This window comes from Talpa europaea, assembly GCF_964194135.1.
Source record: "Talpa europaea genome assembly, chromosome: 8".
Lineage (NCBI taxonomy): Eukaryota > Metazoa > Chordata > Mammalia > Eulipotyphla > Talpidae > Talpa > Talpa europaea.
In genome coordinates this window covers 31,872,156-31,888,456 of record NC_140075.1, presented here as the reverse complement: position 1 = coordinate 31,888,456, position 16,301 = coordinate 31,872,156, and the positions used below count along the sequence as shown (strand labels likewise).

General features: G+C 37.8%; 1 protein-coding gene across 1 annotated transcript in view; it reads left to right on the top strand.

Annotated features, from left to right (window-relative positions):
- The window catches only part of INO80 (INO80 complex ATPase subunit), a gene marked incomplete at both ends in the record, with an annotated part of 92,465 nt that overhangs the window by 28,356 nt on the left and 47,808 nt on the right, over positions 1 to 16,301 (top strand). The window contains 8 exons of the mRNA XM_084240883.1: positions 197 to 281; positions 1,322 to 1,439; positions 2,226 to 2,311; positions 6,062 to 6,229; positions 6,491 to 6,624; positions 7,687 to 7,754; positions 8,774 to 8,867; positions 9,643 to 9,814. Of these exons, the coding sequence (XP_084097009.1) occupies positions 197 to 281; positions 1,322 to 1,439; positions 2,226 to 2,311; positions 6,062 to 6,229; positions 6,491 to 6,624; positions 7,687 to 7,754; positions 8,774 to 8,867; positions 9,643 to 9,814 (925 nt within the window). The remainder of the gene's footprint in view (positions 1 to 196; positions 282 to 1,321; positions 1,440 to 2,225; positions 2,312 to 6,061; positions 6,230 to 6,490; positions 6,625 to 7,686; positions 7,755 to 8,773; positions 8,868 to 9,642; positions 9,815 to 16,301) is intronic.

The following is a 16,301-nucleotide window of genomic DNA, read 5'->3' as shown; positions in this document are numbered from 1 at the left end:
TTCAGTATAGAAGAGTCAGTTCCTTTGGAATTTCCTGCCCTCAGCTTTGTTGAGTAACAGTTTTCAATTGTGTATGTGGTGGAGTACTTGATTCTGAATATTTGTTATTTTATGGAAAGCATTTTTATAAATATGGGTTCTTGGTAAAGGTTGGTTTACTACTAACTTGGAATTTGCAATTAATTTTATTGGACAGCGTTCGTTGGAAGATCCTCTTGCAGTTCCAGTGTCGGAATCGCCTTTTGCTAACTGGGACCCCCATTCAGAATACCATGGCAGAGGTAGGCACCAGACAAGGTCTCAGTTTCACGTCTGCGTTAATCAGTGTTTCCAAACAGCATAAAATTCTTTACCAAGTCCATGTGGGATGTTACTGCTCTAGATAAATTACAGTTTCTGCTTATAAGGAAGAATTTAACCATAGTTTGCCCCACGTAGTTTAATTTTTGGTATCACTCCTATTTTCTTTTTTTTTTTTCTTTTTTTTAAATAAATTTTATTTTTATATTCCCCATACAATTGCAACCCCCTTATTTTGACCCCAATCTATTTTCTTATTTTCTATTAGAAAGCCAATAAATTACTTTAGTTCTCTCTATTTTGTAATAAATAGTGACCACGGCAGGAATGTCTTGCATCTAATGAAGAGATGTTTTTATGTTAAAATTGAAAGACTGTTTCTTCACACTGAGATGAGCTAAAATTTTTTCTGTAGGAAAGATGATTGTCTAGATTAGGGATCAAATTATCTAGATTAGGGATCAGATTAGAATAGGGATCAAAAAACTTTAAGATCCAGAAGGTAACTGTTTTGACTTTATGTCATGTAATCACAGTGTCATCATAATGTGAAGGCAGCCGTAGTTGACACAAATGAATAGGTGTGGCTGTGTTCCAGCATAGCTGTGTTTATAAAATTATATAGCAGACCATAGTTGCCACTGCAGGTGCTAATTTTCTGACCCCTGATATATAGAACCATTAGTAGCAAGTTAAGCTACCTTGGATTATGTTAATTTGTGAACCGATTTATGTTCTGTAAGATCTTAAATACTGTCCCACTGCAAAATCTGACCAAGATGTACATTTTTAAACTTCAGTTTTAAATTAATTGAAAATTAATTTATTTAGTCACATTTTGCTGTAACACTTTTTAGAATTTGGGTTGATTGATGAGGTAAATGTCGCACATAGATGGGGACATGAATCAGACACAGACACACACATACCTACAACTTTCACTCTCTCCAAACCCTCTTTATAGCTTCACATGCTGTCATTTTGTTGCCCTTCAGCTATTTCATTTTTCCTTTGTTTCCAGCTATGGGCTCTCCTACATTTCATTATGCCAACGTTATTTGATTCACACGAGGAATTTAATGAATGGTTTTCCAAGGACATTGAGAGCCATGCGGAAAACAAATCTGCCATTGATGAGAGTGAGTACTTTCATTGCATCTGTCAGTGTAGGCGATCATATAATTGTATGTTTTCTTATAGGTAAAGAATGTCTTTTCTAGTAAAAATTATGATCAGGGGAAAGGTTTTTTCTCTTACAAGATAGTTATATGCTTTGATGAAAAAGGGACTAATTCAGGTGATACTGCTATAGTCTTAATTATTTAATCAAGGCAGCATAGGCAGAGCTCAGAAGATGCCACATTTTGGCTTACAGAGTCCTCATTTTCCGCATAGATCATGAAAAATTCGTATCAGATTTATATTCTTTGTGAAATGGGGTAAGACTTTCTATGATAAACACAAAATATTAGAAGGGTCTTTATAGTTAATTTTTATTTAAAGATGTGCATACAAGAACTGGGGTCCAGGTCAGAGGTGCGGGAGGTGAGAGGATTCACCAGAGATAGAGTGGGGAGAAGAACAGGCAGATTGACTGAAATACACTGCTGAGGGGAGCAGCAGGTGAGATAGGAGAGGTCTGCTGGGCTTTTGTGGCTCACCTCCCTGGCGGGGGTTGCTTCGTAGTGCTGACGCTTAACCTCTTGCGCCATCAGGTCCCTGTTGGTTCACACTGAGTTAATCATAGCAGCCTGAAATTGTCTTATAGGAAGATGATATGAAAATCAGATTCTTTGATTTGCAAAGATTGTTTTTATCTTTCATATAATCATTTAACCAAAAGATGTTAAAACAATTTAGTGAAAGATACTGTGTTTCTTTTGTTTGTATTAAATCAAAGTATGTGTTATTTATGGGGTTTTCAGATCAGCTCTCCCGCTTACACATGATCTTGAAGCCTTTTATGCTGAGGAGAATCAAGAAAGATGTGGAAAATGAATTGTCTGATAAGGTAAGGATAGAAGACCCATGAATTTAACCTTAATAATTAGGCACCTTAAGGCTTCAGGATGAAAATCAATTCTTGGTTTTTAGTTGAATGATAGTTACTTTGACTGAGAGAAGACCTTTAAACTTGAGTACATCAAAGTACTTAAAAATGAGGCAAATAGTGAAGGCAAGAAACTTTTTAATACTTTTTATTATGGAAAATTTGAAACATAATTGTGGAAAGAGTAGTATAATGAATTTTCTCATAATACCAGACAATTTGATAATGATCAGCTCTCACTCCTCTGGATTATTCAGAAGTAAATCCTAGGAATTATTTATTTTATTTGTATCTTTGATCTTTTCTAAAATACATGCACACATATAGTTATCAACCCTACTCAAAAATTTATTCCATTTTAGTATCATGTAAGCAGTGAGTGCTGAGACATTCTTAGTTATTTTTGTCCTTCTGTGTCTTCCATCCTTCCTTCCCATCCCCCCCGCCCCCAAATTTGGTTAGTTGAAATCAGAAGCTAAGCATGGTCCACAAACAGCATTTGGATGATATAGCTCAGAAGCATCTTTTAATCCCTCCCTTCTTACCCTTGCAAATTGTTTGTTGATGAAACTGAGTTGTTTGTCTTACAGAGTTTTCCACAGAAGTACCAGATTTTGCTAATTGCATTATTGTGGTATTTTCTTTCTTTTTTAAAGATTTATTTATTTATGCATACAAGAGCTGGGGCACAGACAAGAGATGCAGGGGGTGAGAGGATCTACCAGAGACAGAGCGGGTAACAGAACAGGCAGATTGACTGAAATACACTGCTGAGGGGAGCAGCGGGCAAGACAAGAGAGGTCTGCCTCGCCATGTGGGTTTCTCTCTGGCCTGCCAGGGACCGAACTCGTGCTGCAGAGGCTGTGGATTGCTTCATAGTGCGGTGCTTAACCACTTGCACCACCAGGGAGGCCCTATTGTGGTATTTCCTAGCATATTTCCCCTTTTCTTGTATTTCTACAAACGAGTTAGATTAAGAGGTTTAATGTGCTTTGTGTTGTAATATTTTTTCCTCATACAAAACCAGTAATTTGGGCCTCCCCGGTGGCACAGCGGTTGAGCACTGGGTTGCGAGGCTGCCCGCAGCCTCTGCAGCGCCGGTTTGATCCCCAGCTGCTCCCCAGCTACCAGAGGAGGGTCCCACATGGCGCACAGACCTCTCCTGCCGCCCGCTGCTCCCCTCAGCAGTGTACTTCGGTCCTTCTGCCTGCTCTGCTCCCCGCTCTGGCTCTGGTGAATTCTCTCACCCTCCGGCGCTTCTGACTGTACCCAGTGCTTGTATAAATAAATAAAAATAAATCTTTTAAAAAAAAAAAATAGTGTTTTAAAAAAAAAAAAAAAACGAAAACCAGTAATTTTAGTGTAGTTGTTTTCTTTTGGATCATACCAGACTTCTATAATTTTCTTTGAATTCTATGTGAATTTTCCTTTTTCTCATAGTCCCCAGGAATTTCCCCCCATTTTTCATATAGATTTCTTCTGTTTCTACTCTCTGCCTAAAAGGTATTTTTTTCAAGTTCTTGATAACATCTCTTCTGTGTCTTCCAAAAAGGTAGATCATTGTAAAATTAGTAACTCTCATCGAAAGATAGAGGTGGAGATGTACACCTTCAAAGAGAGGAATAGAAGTGTACGTTGGTTTTATTCCTTTAAAAAAGTCTTGATGACTGTTTTATTAAACGGCCTGATTTTAATTAAGAGCAGTGTCACACAGATGCATCTGATAGAAGGAAAATACCTAATAAAAAAGAATGGACCGGGCCTCCCCAGTGGTGCAGTGGTTGAGTGCTGGGCTGTGAAGCTGCCCACAGCCTCTGCAGTGCCAGGTCGATCCCTTGCCACCGGCGAGGGTCCCACATGGCGCGCAGACTTTTCCTGCATCCCACTACTCCCCTCAGCAGTGTACTTCATCGGTCTGCCTATTCTGCTCCCCGCTCTGGTCCTGGTAAATTCTCGCACCCTCCTACACTTCTGACTGTACCCAGTGCTTATATAAATAAATAAATCTTTTTTAAAAAAAAAATGAATGGACCCTTGAGATAGCAGAAGGAGTTTATAAAACAATAGCAGTGTAATAGTTTCTCTTATTCAGTGTCAATAAGGAGGTGATTAGAGGACGTAGTATTGTTTTTTTTTTTAATAAGTTTTTTTTTTTTTTTTAAGATTTATTTATTTATACAAGCACTGGGCACAGTCAGAAGCGCGGGAGGGTGAAAGAATTCACCAGAGCCAGAGCTGGGAGCAGAACAGGCAGAAGGACCGAAGTACACTGCTGAGGGGAACAGTGGGCAGCAGGAGAGGTCTGCAGGCCATGTGGGACCCTCGCCCGGCGGCCAGGCAGCCTTGCAACACAACCCAGTGCTCAACCGCTGTGCCACCGGGGAGGCCCCGTAGTATTGTTCTTAACCATTATATATAGTATAAGTTTCTTTAATATCATTTAATTTTTTTTTTAATAAGGACAGGTTTATTAGGAAAAAGAGAAAAGAAAAAAATAGGCACATAGACACAGGTGTACAGTCTTGGGACAAGAACTGCCTCATTTAATATTTTTAATCAATTACAGAATAATCTATTTATTTATTGAGCCCTTGCCTGCCAGCCACTGTTACATAAAGATGCGCCTGTAGGTCTCATTCGTTTTTCCAAGGGAAATGAATGCATGAGTATCCAATACTGTGTCACAAGAAATAAAATGGGTGTCTTTATGTAGTACATTGGGAATATAGTTAAGGTAGTAGTTATGTTAGGGAAGGTTTGAGAAGACATCAAATAAGAGATGACATAAACTAGATCCAGAATGATGAGTTGGTATTTACTAGGAAAATATGGTAGCAAAGGGGTGCTAGGTAACAAGAAGCAGTATGAACAAATTCAAATATTCATCATGTTTGATAAACACTATTCAGAATAGACATGGTTACTAAGGTATTTTGGGGTACATAGTGATGAGGAAACTGGGATAGATTATGGGAGACTTTCTCTGCCTATGTGAGACTGTAATGTTTTGCTTTGGGCAGTAATGTACATTGAAGGTTCATAAGGTTTGTATGGAAAGTTTCTTAAAACAGAGAGAACCTGGAAGTAGGAAGACCCTGAAATAATAATAGTCTAAAGTTAGATGTGATGACATTCTACCTGTAAGGTGATTGGACTGGTCAGAAGGGTAGTTAGAGGTAAATTTCCAGGTTGACTTGAAAGACTTAGGAAATGATAGAACATGGAGTATGAGAGAGAAAAAATCAGCTGACTGAAGTGTGTCTTTGGGCAACTCGGTGATTAATAATGCTATAATCAAATTAGTGGATTGTAGAAAATATTTTTTCCTGACATGTCACATAAGTGATTGCCACAGACCATCTTGAGTAGCACTGTTATAATAGGTTAGTAGTTGACAATGTAAGACTAGGAATGTTTCAGAATATATTTTTGTAAGTTACTACAATGGATATTAGTTGGTGCTATTGGAAACAGAAAGAATTGCCCAGGGAAAGCATGCAGAGTGAGTGATAAAGGACAAGGGTCTAGAAAAGAAATATTTTTCTGAATGATTAGCCATAACACAGGTGTATGGAGAAGATTGAATTGTCTAGAGATATGAATATTGTTTTTTTATCATAATCTTGACTTGCATGTTTTTTCAACTTTATGCTGGCACTGAATTTTCATAAAACTATTTTTCCAAATATAAATGTCCTTAATTGATTTTAGATTGAGATTCTCATGTATTGCCAACTGACCAGCCGACAAAAGCTGCTGTATCAGGCACTAAAGAACAAAATTTCCATTGAAGATTTATTGCAGTCTTCCATGGGTTCTACCCAGCAGGCACAGACTACCACCAGCAGCCTCATGAATCTGGTCATGCAGTTTAGGAAGGTAAGTGCTTAGCTCAGCTCCCTTGGAGTTGTCTTTATTAATCCATTTGAAGAAAATGACCATAGTCTTCATAATTAGACTACATAAGACTTCGTAAGACTTCAAATTTATTTGATAAATAAACCATATCTTTTAAAAAGAGATGAAAGTGAAAATGTATATATTCACAAAGGTAAATATGTAGGATTTGAGATCCCATGTCATTTCATAAAGTGATGGCTTTATGTGATAACATTGTTTTACTATATTCCTTCCTCTTAGGTGTGTAATCACCCAGAGTTATTTGAACGACAAGAAACTTGGTCTCCATTTCATATTTCCCTAAAGCCATACCAGATTTCAAAGTTTATCTACCGTCATGGACAGATCAGGGTCTTCAACCATTCTCGAGATAGGTGAGCAAATACTAATATCATAGTGTTTTTATCTTAAATAATTTTAAGGTTTAGTGTAAGATTTTTATAGATAAACTTAATGAAGTATGTTTCCAATGATGAGACATTTAAACAAAGGGTGGACAGCTATTTATTGAGTGATCTTGTAGGAATTTGTGCACAAAGGTTTAGCTAGATGCCCTTAAAAGTCCTAGCCATTTCCAGTTGTCTTTTTGAATGAGGAATGTACACTTGTTTGCAAATACATATTTGTACAAAGAGAGAACAGCAAATGTGTCTGCCCCAGTAGTGAAATTGGTTTTACACTTGGAGTAGCACTGGTTAGATTTCAAATTAATCATATTTACCTTCTTCCCAGAATCAGCACTGAGAGATTTTATAATGGTGACATCTGTCTTAATGATTTTGTGGTGGAGACCACTTCCATTCAGAAAATAGGTGTTTAGTTCTCCATCTCTGGATGAATGTGGCTTTAGCTTCCTGATATTTTTTTTTTGCAATCTCCCAAAGGATTCTTAGGCACTCCCATATTTGAATTTAGATGAATTTAGAAACATTTATAATGTTTCTATAACATTTATAATGTTTCTGTATAGAAACATTATAAACAGTATTTTCAAAATAATCACTAATGAAACTGAAATTGAGACACATTTCTTGGATTTAATCTTAAGAATTCTTTGTGATAGCGCACCAGTCTAATTTTTAACTAGTTGAGCGGAAGGAAACAGATGAGAACTCTAGTTTTTGTTTAATACAGTTTTTTATGGCTAATATATTAATAGTTTTAAATGTTGTTTGATATATTTTTAACCGCACTAAATTGTGATTTTCTGAAATACAATGAAGCTATGTTGAACTTGCATTATCTTTTATACCTTTATTAAATACTTAATACTTTCTGACATTTTTGCCATGATTTTTGCCTGGTAAAAACAGGAACAAACTTGTTAAAAGTAGAAACAGTTTCAAAAGATTCTCTTTAGCTTGGAATTTCCAGTTTGGTTAATTTCCCAATATTTATATTTGAGTTTGGATTTATTTTACTTACTTACTTTACAGGTGGTTAAGGGTTTTTCTTTCTCCATTTGCACCAGACTACATCCAGCAATCTCTTTTTCACAGAAAAGGTAAGTGTTTTGATCTTGGGGAAGGAAAGTATACCAAGGATTTACCAGGATGCTCTTTGTTTACCTGAGTGACTGGGAGAAGTAGTTTTACCTGGGCCTTTGTTTATAAAGTGTTAATAAGATTTAAGTAAATTGGTTTTCTGCATATGTAATCTCTGTGATAAGAGGCTCTAACAGGAAGCAGTAAGAAATTATTTCATTGAATATACATCTTTACTTTATATCTGCCTCCCAAGAATTTCTTACCCTTGAAACTTGATAGAGACAATGCAAGACTCTTATTAATACGACTTTTAGTTCCTTCTTCCTTAATGTAAGGAAAAAAGCTGCTCAGCTTTGAGCATTGTCCAAAGTATTAATGCAGAGGTTTAGGTTATTCCAATTCTGTCCTTTCCTTTTCTTTTTCTGAGCATGATAAAAAGAAAAGGCAGCCAAAGATCAAAACTCCAAAGGTAACTAATGAGCCAGCTATACTTTGGCCTATATATACCGTATCTCATAGGTCTGCATTTTCTACTCATGATTGTAGTACAAAAATGACATTCTTATTTCCATGAAAAGTCTGGATGGGCACTTTTAGAATATCTTTTGATTCTTAAGTCAAAAATCAGGAGTTCAGGGCCTCCCCGGTGGCGCAGCGGTTGAGCGCTGGGTTGCGAGGCTGCCCGCGGCCTCTGCGGCGCCAGTTCGATCCCTGGCTGCTCCCCGGCCACCAGAGGAGGGTCCCACATGGCGCGCAGACCTCTCCTGCCGCCCGCTGCTCCCCTCAGCAGTGTACTTCGGTCCTTCTGCCTGCTCTGCTCCCTGCTCTGGCTCTGGTGAATTCTCTCACCCTCCCGCGCTTCTGACTGTACCCAGTGCATGTATAAACGAACAAGCAAACAAACAAATAAATAAATAAATAAAACATGCCTCTATTTAAAAAAAAAGTATTAAAAAAAAAAATCAGGAGTTCAGCAACTTTTTGTTGAATATTATTTTCTTGCTATTGGTTTTAACTCTGTCTGTGGCTATTTCAGGTGTTAATGAAGAAAGCTGTTTCTCTTTCCTACGCTTTATTGATGTATCTCCAGCAGAAATGGCAAATCTCATGCTTCAGGGACTTTTGGCCAGGTGAGAGGTTTGCTCATTCTTTGGTGAGAGAGCAGTTGGGGATAAATAGGAATAAAGGTTAAAAAATTATGAATTTAAACACTTAATATTATATCATTTTAGAGAGCCTTTAATTTTTTGTTACTATAAATTAAAAATTCTACAAGGGGATCTTAATTTTCTTTTGCTCATTTAATAATTGCCTCATGCTTCATGATATTCCTAAAATAAAAACTGTTGAGCTCTTTTCCCATATGCTAGAAAAAGGTCAAGTCTTTTTAATTTCTAGTTATTCTACTATATTTTACTTTCTTCTCAAGGACAAATGGTTGCTCTGATGAAATGGTTGATGATTCATTTAATTAATAGTGATTGCAGATAGGCTGCTTTAAGTGTTCTGGAAAACTTAGTTCTAGCTTCTTGTACTTTAGATTCACGCCTTTTATTTGTTACTTTGTATTTATGTAGTAATTAGTAACCTCATTAGGAAAGGCTGTCTCCCTAATATGAGAATGTTTTTATGGTAACTGTTTTTGTGATAGAATTGAATGTTCCTGAATACTAAGAGGAGCTTTACAGAGAATTTGTTCTCATAGTAACAAACCAAGTTATGACAAAGATAGAATTTATAGAACAAATGTGTAAAATGACTATTGGAAAGTAGGAAAGAACTGTTTTTGAAATGCTCAAGATTTACACGAGATGTATTAATGAGAGACAAGCTTCCTTGCTGCTATGAAAACACTCAGAAATCCATGGAGCACTGAATCAGCATGTCTGCTGTGGTTTGTTTCAGATGGTTAGCTCTTTTCCTGTCTCTGAAAGCCTCCTACAGGCTCCATCAGCTGCGCTCCTGGGGAGACCCAGAAGGGGAGAGCCAGCGGAGATATCTGAGAAACAAGGATTTCCTTCTTGGGGTTAATTTTCCACTATCCTTTCCCAACCTTTGCAGCTGCCCTTTGTTAAAGGTAAGCAATTATTTCAGCATCAGTTACCCATATAATACTCCCTTCCCTGTTCTTTCAATCAGTACATGTAATAATAAAGTAAATGATGACCTTTAAAAACCAAAAAAGTTCCCAGAGTGGTGGGAACAGTGTATTAAGTTATAATTTACTGTATGTGACTTAACAACCAATTTGTGTGCCTCTATAGGTATATTTTAAAATTTATATTTTATGTATAGTGTTACTATAAAATACATAACTTTTCAAGGTACAACTCTGAATTTATGCACATGTATGAACTTATGTCATAGCTACCTAGATCAAGGCATTAGAACATTTCCAGCACCCAGAAGACTCTTTCTTAATTCTTTCCTTTTATTATTTTTAGCTTAGAACAAAACCCACAAATAAAGAGCATCACTATTCTGTTTCTTTCAACATAGATTATTTTTTCCCTGTTTTTGAACTTTTTGTAAGTAGAATTACATTTTTGCCTGGCTTCTTTCACCCAGTGTTGTGTTCATGAGGTTCATGCGTGTTGCATATAGCATTTTTTTTAAAGATTTACTTCTTTATGCATACAAGAGCTGGGGTGCAGGCCAGAGGTGCGGGGTGGGGTGAGGGTGAGAGTATTCACCAGAGACAGAGTCGGGAACAGAACAGGCAGATTGACCAAAATACATTGCTGAGGGGAGCAGCGGGAGAGACAGGAGAGGTCTGCTGCGCCATGTGGGTTGCTCCCTGGCCAGCCAGGGATTGAACTCGTGCTTCAGAGGCTGTGGAAAGCTTCACAGTGCTGATGCTTAACCCCTTGCACCACCTGAGAGACCCTATAGCATTTTTTTCTAACTCTGTGAAGTGTTCCATTGTTGGTAGACCACAGTTTATTACATCTATTCTGCTTGGGAATGAGAGAAGTTGCTGCCTCTGTTTGGGGACTATTTTGGGACTAAAAGTGCCACATTGTTGTGTGTGTCTTTTGGTGTACAACAGGGCGTTATATTCAGGAGTGGAAATTGCTGTGTCCTCAGGGATATGTATGTTTGGACTTAGTAGCCACTGCCAAAGATTTTTCCAAAATGGTTTTACACATTTTTATCCCCATCAGAATGCTGTTGTTTAGTAGGTGGTAGGGAAAGTGACATGAAATGAGTTTATAGAGGGGCCTCGTGGTTATTGCTAAGAATTTGGATTTATTCTGAATAAAAAGTTTTGAGAATAGGGTTCTTTATATGTTATAGTCCTTCAACTAGAGTAAGGGTTTAGGAGATAGGCTGTTCCATACTCTAGAATGGGTCATTAGTCTTGTGATTAACTGCTAGCAAAGCAGGATGTTCTTTGACTGGATCTGGTGTTTGCCCCCTCACACAGAAGAATCAATATGATTTCCTTCTCCTATTTTACCAATTGGTTTCTCAGGCTTTGCTCTGTGTACTTTTTTGAACTAATGATAAGTACTGCAAAAGGAGAATGGAATTAGGATCCAGCCTATTTGAATAATGTAGTTGGTGGTGGCAGGGTGACCCTTCCAGTGAAATACCGATATGTCTGATGAAGAGTTGCTTTAACTTGTATAGATTCATTCCCCAAAATTTGTTAGCATATATATGTATGTTACTATAGTTATGAATTTAACTAGTTTTAATTTTGGTATAGAAACCATCCTTTTCCCAAAGGCTTATTATACCCTGTCACATTGATAACTATACCTCACTTAACACTGAAAGATATGAGTCACTAATTTGTATTCTTCTGTTTTCTGAAAATACGGTTGTGTGTTCAGTGTACCTAGTGAAGCCTTGTATCGATTAGTGAATTTCCTGAAACATTCAGAAGTGGGCAATATGCTTTATGGAAAATTGGCATTAAAATATGAACATTTATCTGAGTTAGAGTCACTTCCATTTTTTTTTTAAGATTTGTTTATTCATGCATACAAGAACAGGGGTACAGGCCAGATGGTGTGGGAGGGTGAGAGGATTCGCCAGAGACAGAGCAGAGAGCAGAACAGGCAGATTGATGAAATACACTGCTGAGGGGAGCAGCTGGTGAGACAGGAGAGGTCTGCCGTGTCATTTGGGTATCTCTGGGCCGGCCAGGATCAAACCCACGCTGTAGAGGCTGAGGACAGCTTCACAGGCTGGGCTTAAGCGCCTGTACCACCAGGGAGGCCCCACTTCCATTTCTTGCTGTTTATTTTGTGTTGTTACTTGGCATTTACTCTTTTTATAACATATACTGAGTTATTGAGCCATTGGGCCACGTGTAGCTGAAAACTTATGTGTGGAGATACTGTTCTGATTTTGGTTTTTGTTTGGTTTTTTTCAAACTTACACTTTTTTTTTTTTTTTAAGATTTATTCATTTATGCGTACAAGAGCTGGGGTACAGGCCAGAGGTATGGGGGGGTGAGAAGATTCACCAGAGACAGAGTGGGGAACAGAACAGGTGGATTGAATGAAATACACTGCTGAGGGCAGTAGCAGGCAAAATAGGAGAGGTCTGCTGTGCCATGTGGGTTGCTCCTTAGCAGGCTGGGGATGGAACTCATGCTGCAGAGGCTGCAGATTGCTTCATAGTGCTGTGCTTAACCCCTTGCACCACCAGGGAGGCCCTACTGTTCTGATTTTGATCTTATCTCCATCAGTTGACTTACCAACCAGGTGATATGTTTTGCCAGAGTTTGTTCATCTGTCTCCTCTAAGAAATCTCTGCCTTCAGCTATGCAGAGTGATCTTTACATGTTGTATTTAGTTCTAAAAGTTAACCTAGGTTCTGAATAAAGAATCATTTTGTTGAAGCTCCTTGTATAACAATTAACAAAAATATGATAAAACCCACTTTATCTCTGGCTTTTGAATGGTGGCCATGACTCAAATCTGTGTTCCCACTGGTAAAAGTGTAGCTATACCAAATATTACATACACATACATACAATTTAAAAAAAAAAAAAGTCATAAAACAGTATTTACCTTTATAGTACATTCTGATTTTTTCCTTTTGTTTTTTAAAGAAATGTTCATTAGAACATACTAAAAAATAATCTCACTACTTATGGCACTAGATGACTGCACAATATGCACAATATTGAATAAAGAGAGTCATCTCGTGGATTATTCTGGATCACTCTTTTTTTAATAGTAAGAATGGAAAGAAATAACATTTTGGGCCTTAGCATGAGGTCATGATTCTAAGGAGTGGGTAACTTGTTTGTAAAAAGATGACCATTTGCTTTCCTTTAGTAGATTAGAGAGAAAGGTGAAGTATCTGGAGATATTAAACATACTCTCAGGAAGGTGCACAAATCATAAGTGTACATACAGATTGATCACTTCACAAAACACTGTCAGAGCTCAGCTCCAGAAATCAGCTTGTGCCATAACTATAGTAATGAACTATAGTAATCCAGTCACTGTTCTTACTGGCCATCCCCACAGGAGTTACTATAGAGAAGCGTTTGGGCAATTTCCAGTTTTGTTACTATGAATAGTGCTGGTTTGAACATTACTGCACAAACCTTTTAGTGAAAACTAGTGTTCATTTTTTGTGTCCTATTGAAGAAATCTTCTTTGCATATACATATATATGCAAATAATAACAATACACACACACTTAAAAGATTTTAAAGATAAAAATGATTTGATAGTTGAAAACAGACATAAGTAATTGTTAAATTAATTGTTGGTGATTAGTGGTAAAGTCCAGAATCGGAGATCGCTTTAGATTGAGAGGGACAAAAATAGACCTCATAGAAATTAGTGTTGTTTAACTTGTTTGGATCTTGAGTGGTAGAGATTTGGATGGGAGGAAGAATAATATTTCAAGTTTAACATTAGAGCCAAAATAAAGGAAAGTCCTGAGAAAAAGGACCAGAAAGGTATGTCATGGGAGTCCTTCAATGTCAGACTGTCGGGGTTTAGATATTAAATCAGGATTCTCGGCCTTTTTTTTTTTTTTTTTTTTTTACTTCCTTTAAAAGATAATGCAGTTATATTACCCGGGAAATAAGGTTTTGCTTGCTACCCTCAAACTGTGGGAAGGAGTAATCTGTTTGCTGGCTTCAGGAAAGCTGCTAAAACACCCAAGTTGGTTACAGCACACTAGGTAGGGGATCTCTGCTATTGATACTTGATGAAGATTAATCTCTGAGTGTGATTATCAGGAAAGATTGGACACAGGGCCACTCGTTTAGGGCAGTGTTAAGCAAAAGTTTGAGCTATCAGGTGTAAGGACCCAAAAGAAACGATTGTAACCAAAAGATTATAAAGAAAGAATCAAAGATTAGAAATGATTTGGATATGGGGATCATTGGTGGTGGTGAAATCACTTCCAAAACCCAAAGTTCAAGAGAGGGTCCAGATGGAATAGTAAATTCTATGTCAAATTTAAAAGAAACACCTAGAGAGATTAGGAGCTCTTTGATGTGCAGATAGAATAGGAAAGGCACAGTCTTTCACAGAGAGAGAGAGACTCTGGTTAGGAGGTGCAGAAAACGGGTACTGAAGACTAATAGTTAAAGAAAAAATGGGAAGACACTTCGGTGGAACACTTGGGCTTAAGTCAAAGTTAAGTTTGTAAGAGACTTTTAAGGTTTGAAATTGTGGGGAAAGAAGTAAGCAAAGAGGTAAATTGAACAGTAAGTGATGCAATGGATGGGCATGGGAAAGTGGTTAACTACCCTTTTTATATGAAAAATCAGTGAGTACTGGTAGGAGCTATATTATAGAAAGTTACTTTTCTGTTACAAAAAGTATTTTACAATGTGCAGAAAGACTGAAGTTAAACAGGAAAAAAGTTCTAAGCAGTCCCATCATTTCCACCCTTCTCTTCTTTTATTCCTTTTTCTCCGAGTGAGAATGCAGTCACAGTGATTAGCTATTTTGTGTAGTCCCTCTTGTCTTTGTGGTCTGGTTATTCTAGCTACCTTCTTTTATAAGGTTAAATCAACATTTGCTGAATAACTTAGTGAATGTTGGTGCATTTTATTAGTGTGGGTTTTCCCATTGGAACTGTATGTGTGTTCTCATCTGAGGGAATGTCGTCTAGCTTCAAATACAAGTATAGTCTAATGCAGTACTTAAAATTCTGTGAAGCGTTCTACCTTTTCCTTAGAGCTTGGGAAATGTGGATGGGGATTTAGTGATTTGTTTGAGTGTTTGTTGAGTGTTGTTTTCTACCTGTTATTTTTGCCCTGTGTTTGAGCTGAGAACTAGAAGCATTTCTTCAGAGTGAGAAACACCAGCAGAGAGACGCTAATGTGTAGAAAGCTCAAGAGTAATTGCAAAAAGGGTCAGTTGTGGATAAGAGTGCTTGTCGTCGTCCTCTGTACCTACTATAGATAATACTTAATTTACCCTGAAACATCACAGCTTAAATCAATAAATAATTTCTGTAGGTCAGGAACTTAAGATCAGTTAAGTATGTGGTTCTGGCTCAGGAAATCTTACAAAGTTGTAATCAAGATAGCAACTTGTGTAGTGTTTTCTCAAAGACCTGACTCAAGCCAAGATCTACTCCCATAGTGGTCCATTGCATGCCTGGCAGGTAAGTGCTGGTTGTTGGCTGGAGGACTCAGTGCTTGCTGTTTGCACTTTTCCAAGGGACTGCTTGAGAGCTCCTTGTGACATAGCAGCTGCCTCCCCCAAAGTGAGATATTCAAGATAGAGAATGAGGAGGCGCCACAATGCCTTAAATGACTTAGTTTTGGGAGTCACTAAATCTAACCCATACTCGAGAGGGTAATTAGGCGCTTCCTTTTAAAAAGAGTGGCATCAGAGAATTTGTGGCATATCTTAAAATGACCAGAGCCCCTTACTACTAGGCTGATACTTTTATATTAGTCACTTTATTGTAAAGTTTGTTTTGATATTCCCTGTTCTAAGATTTTGACTAAGACTATATAGAGATAGGTTCTAACTGACACCGAAAAAGTTGTTAAACTAGAAAGGATATTGGAATCTCTCCCCACTTTCCACATCACCCATCTGCTCATAGTTTTATTGGCCACAGCACATGTCAGCTGGGGGAGATATTAAATACAATATATAGTATCTGGCTTATCAACAAGATTTTATTGCTCATAATCCCTGACTCTTTGTAAGCTAACTTTTTTTTTTTGGTTGCGGTCTCTGTTCTGTGTCTTCTGTTTTCATTTGATTGGTGAACTTCTGATTTTGTGACTATTTGTAAACTTTTTTTTTAAGATTTATTTACTTATGCATACAAAGAACTGGGTACAGGCCAGATGTGGGGGGCGGGGGCGGTGAGAGGATCCACCAGAGACAGAATGGGGAACAGAACAGGCAGACTGACTGAAATACACTGCTGAGAGGAGCAGCTTGAGAGTCAGGAGAGGTCTGCTGCGCCATGTTGGGTTTCTCCATGGACGGCTGGAATCGAGCCTGTGCTGCAGAGGCTGCGGACAGCTTCACAGTGCGGCGCTCAACCTGCTGTGCCACCGGGGAGGCCCACTATTTGTAAGCTTAATGTTGAAGACATGTTTTTTCAAC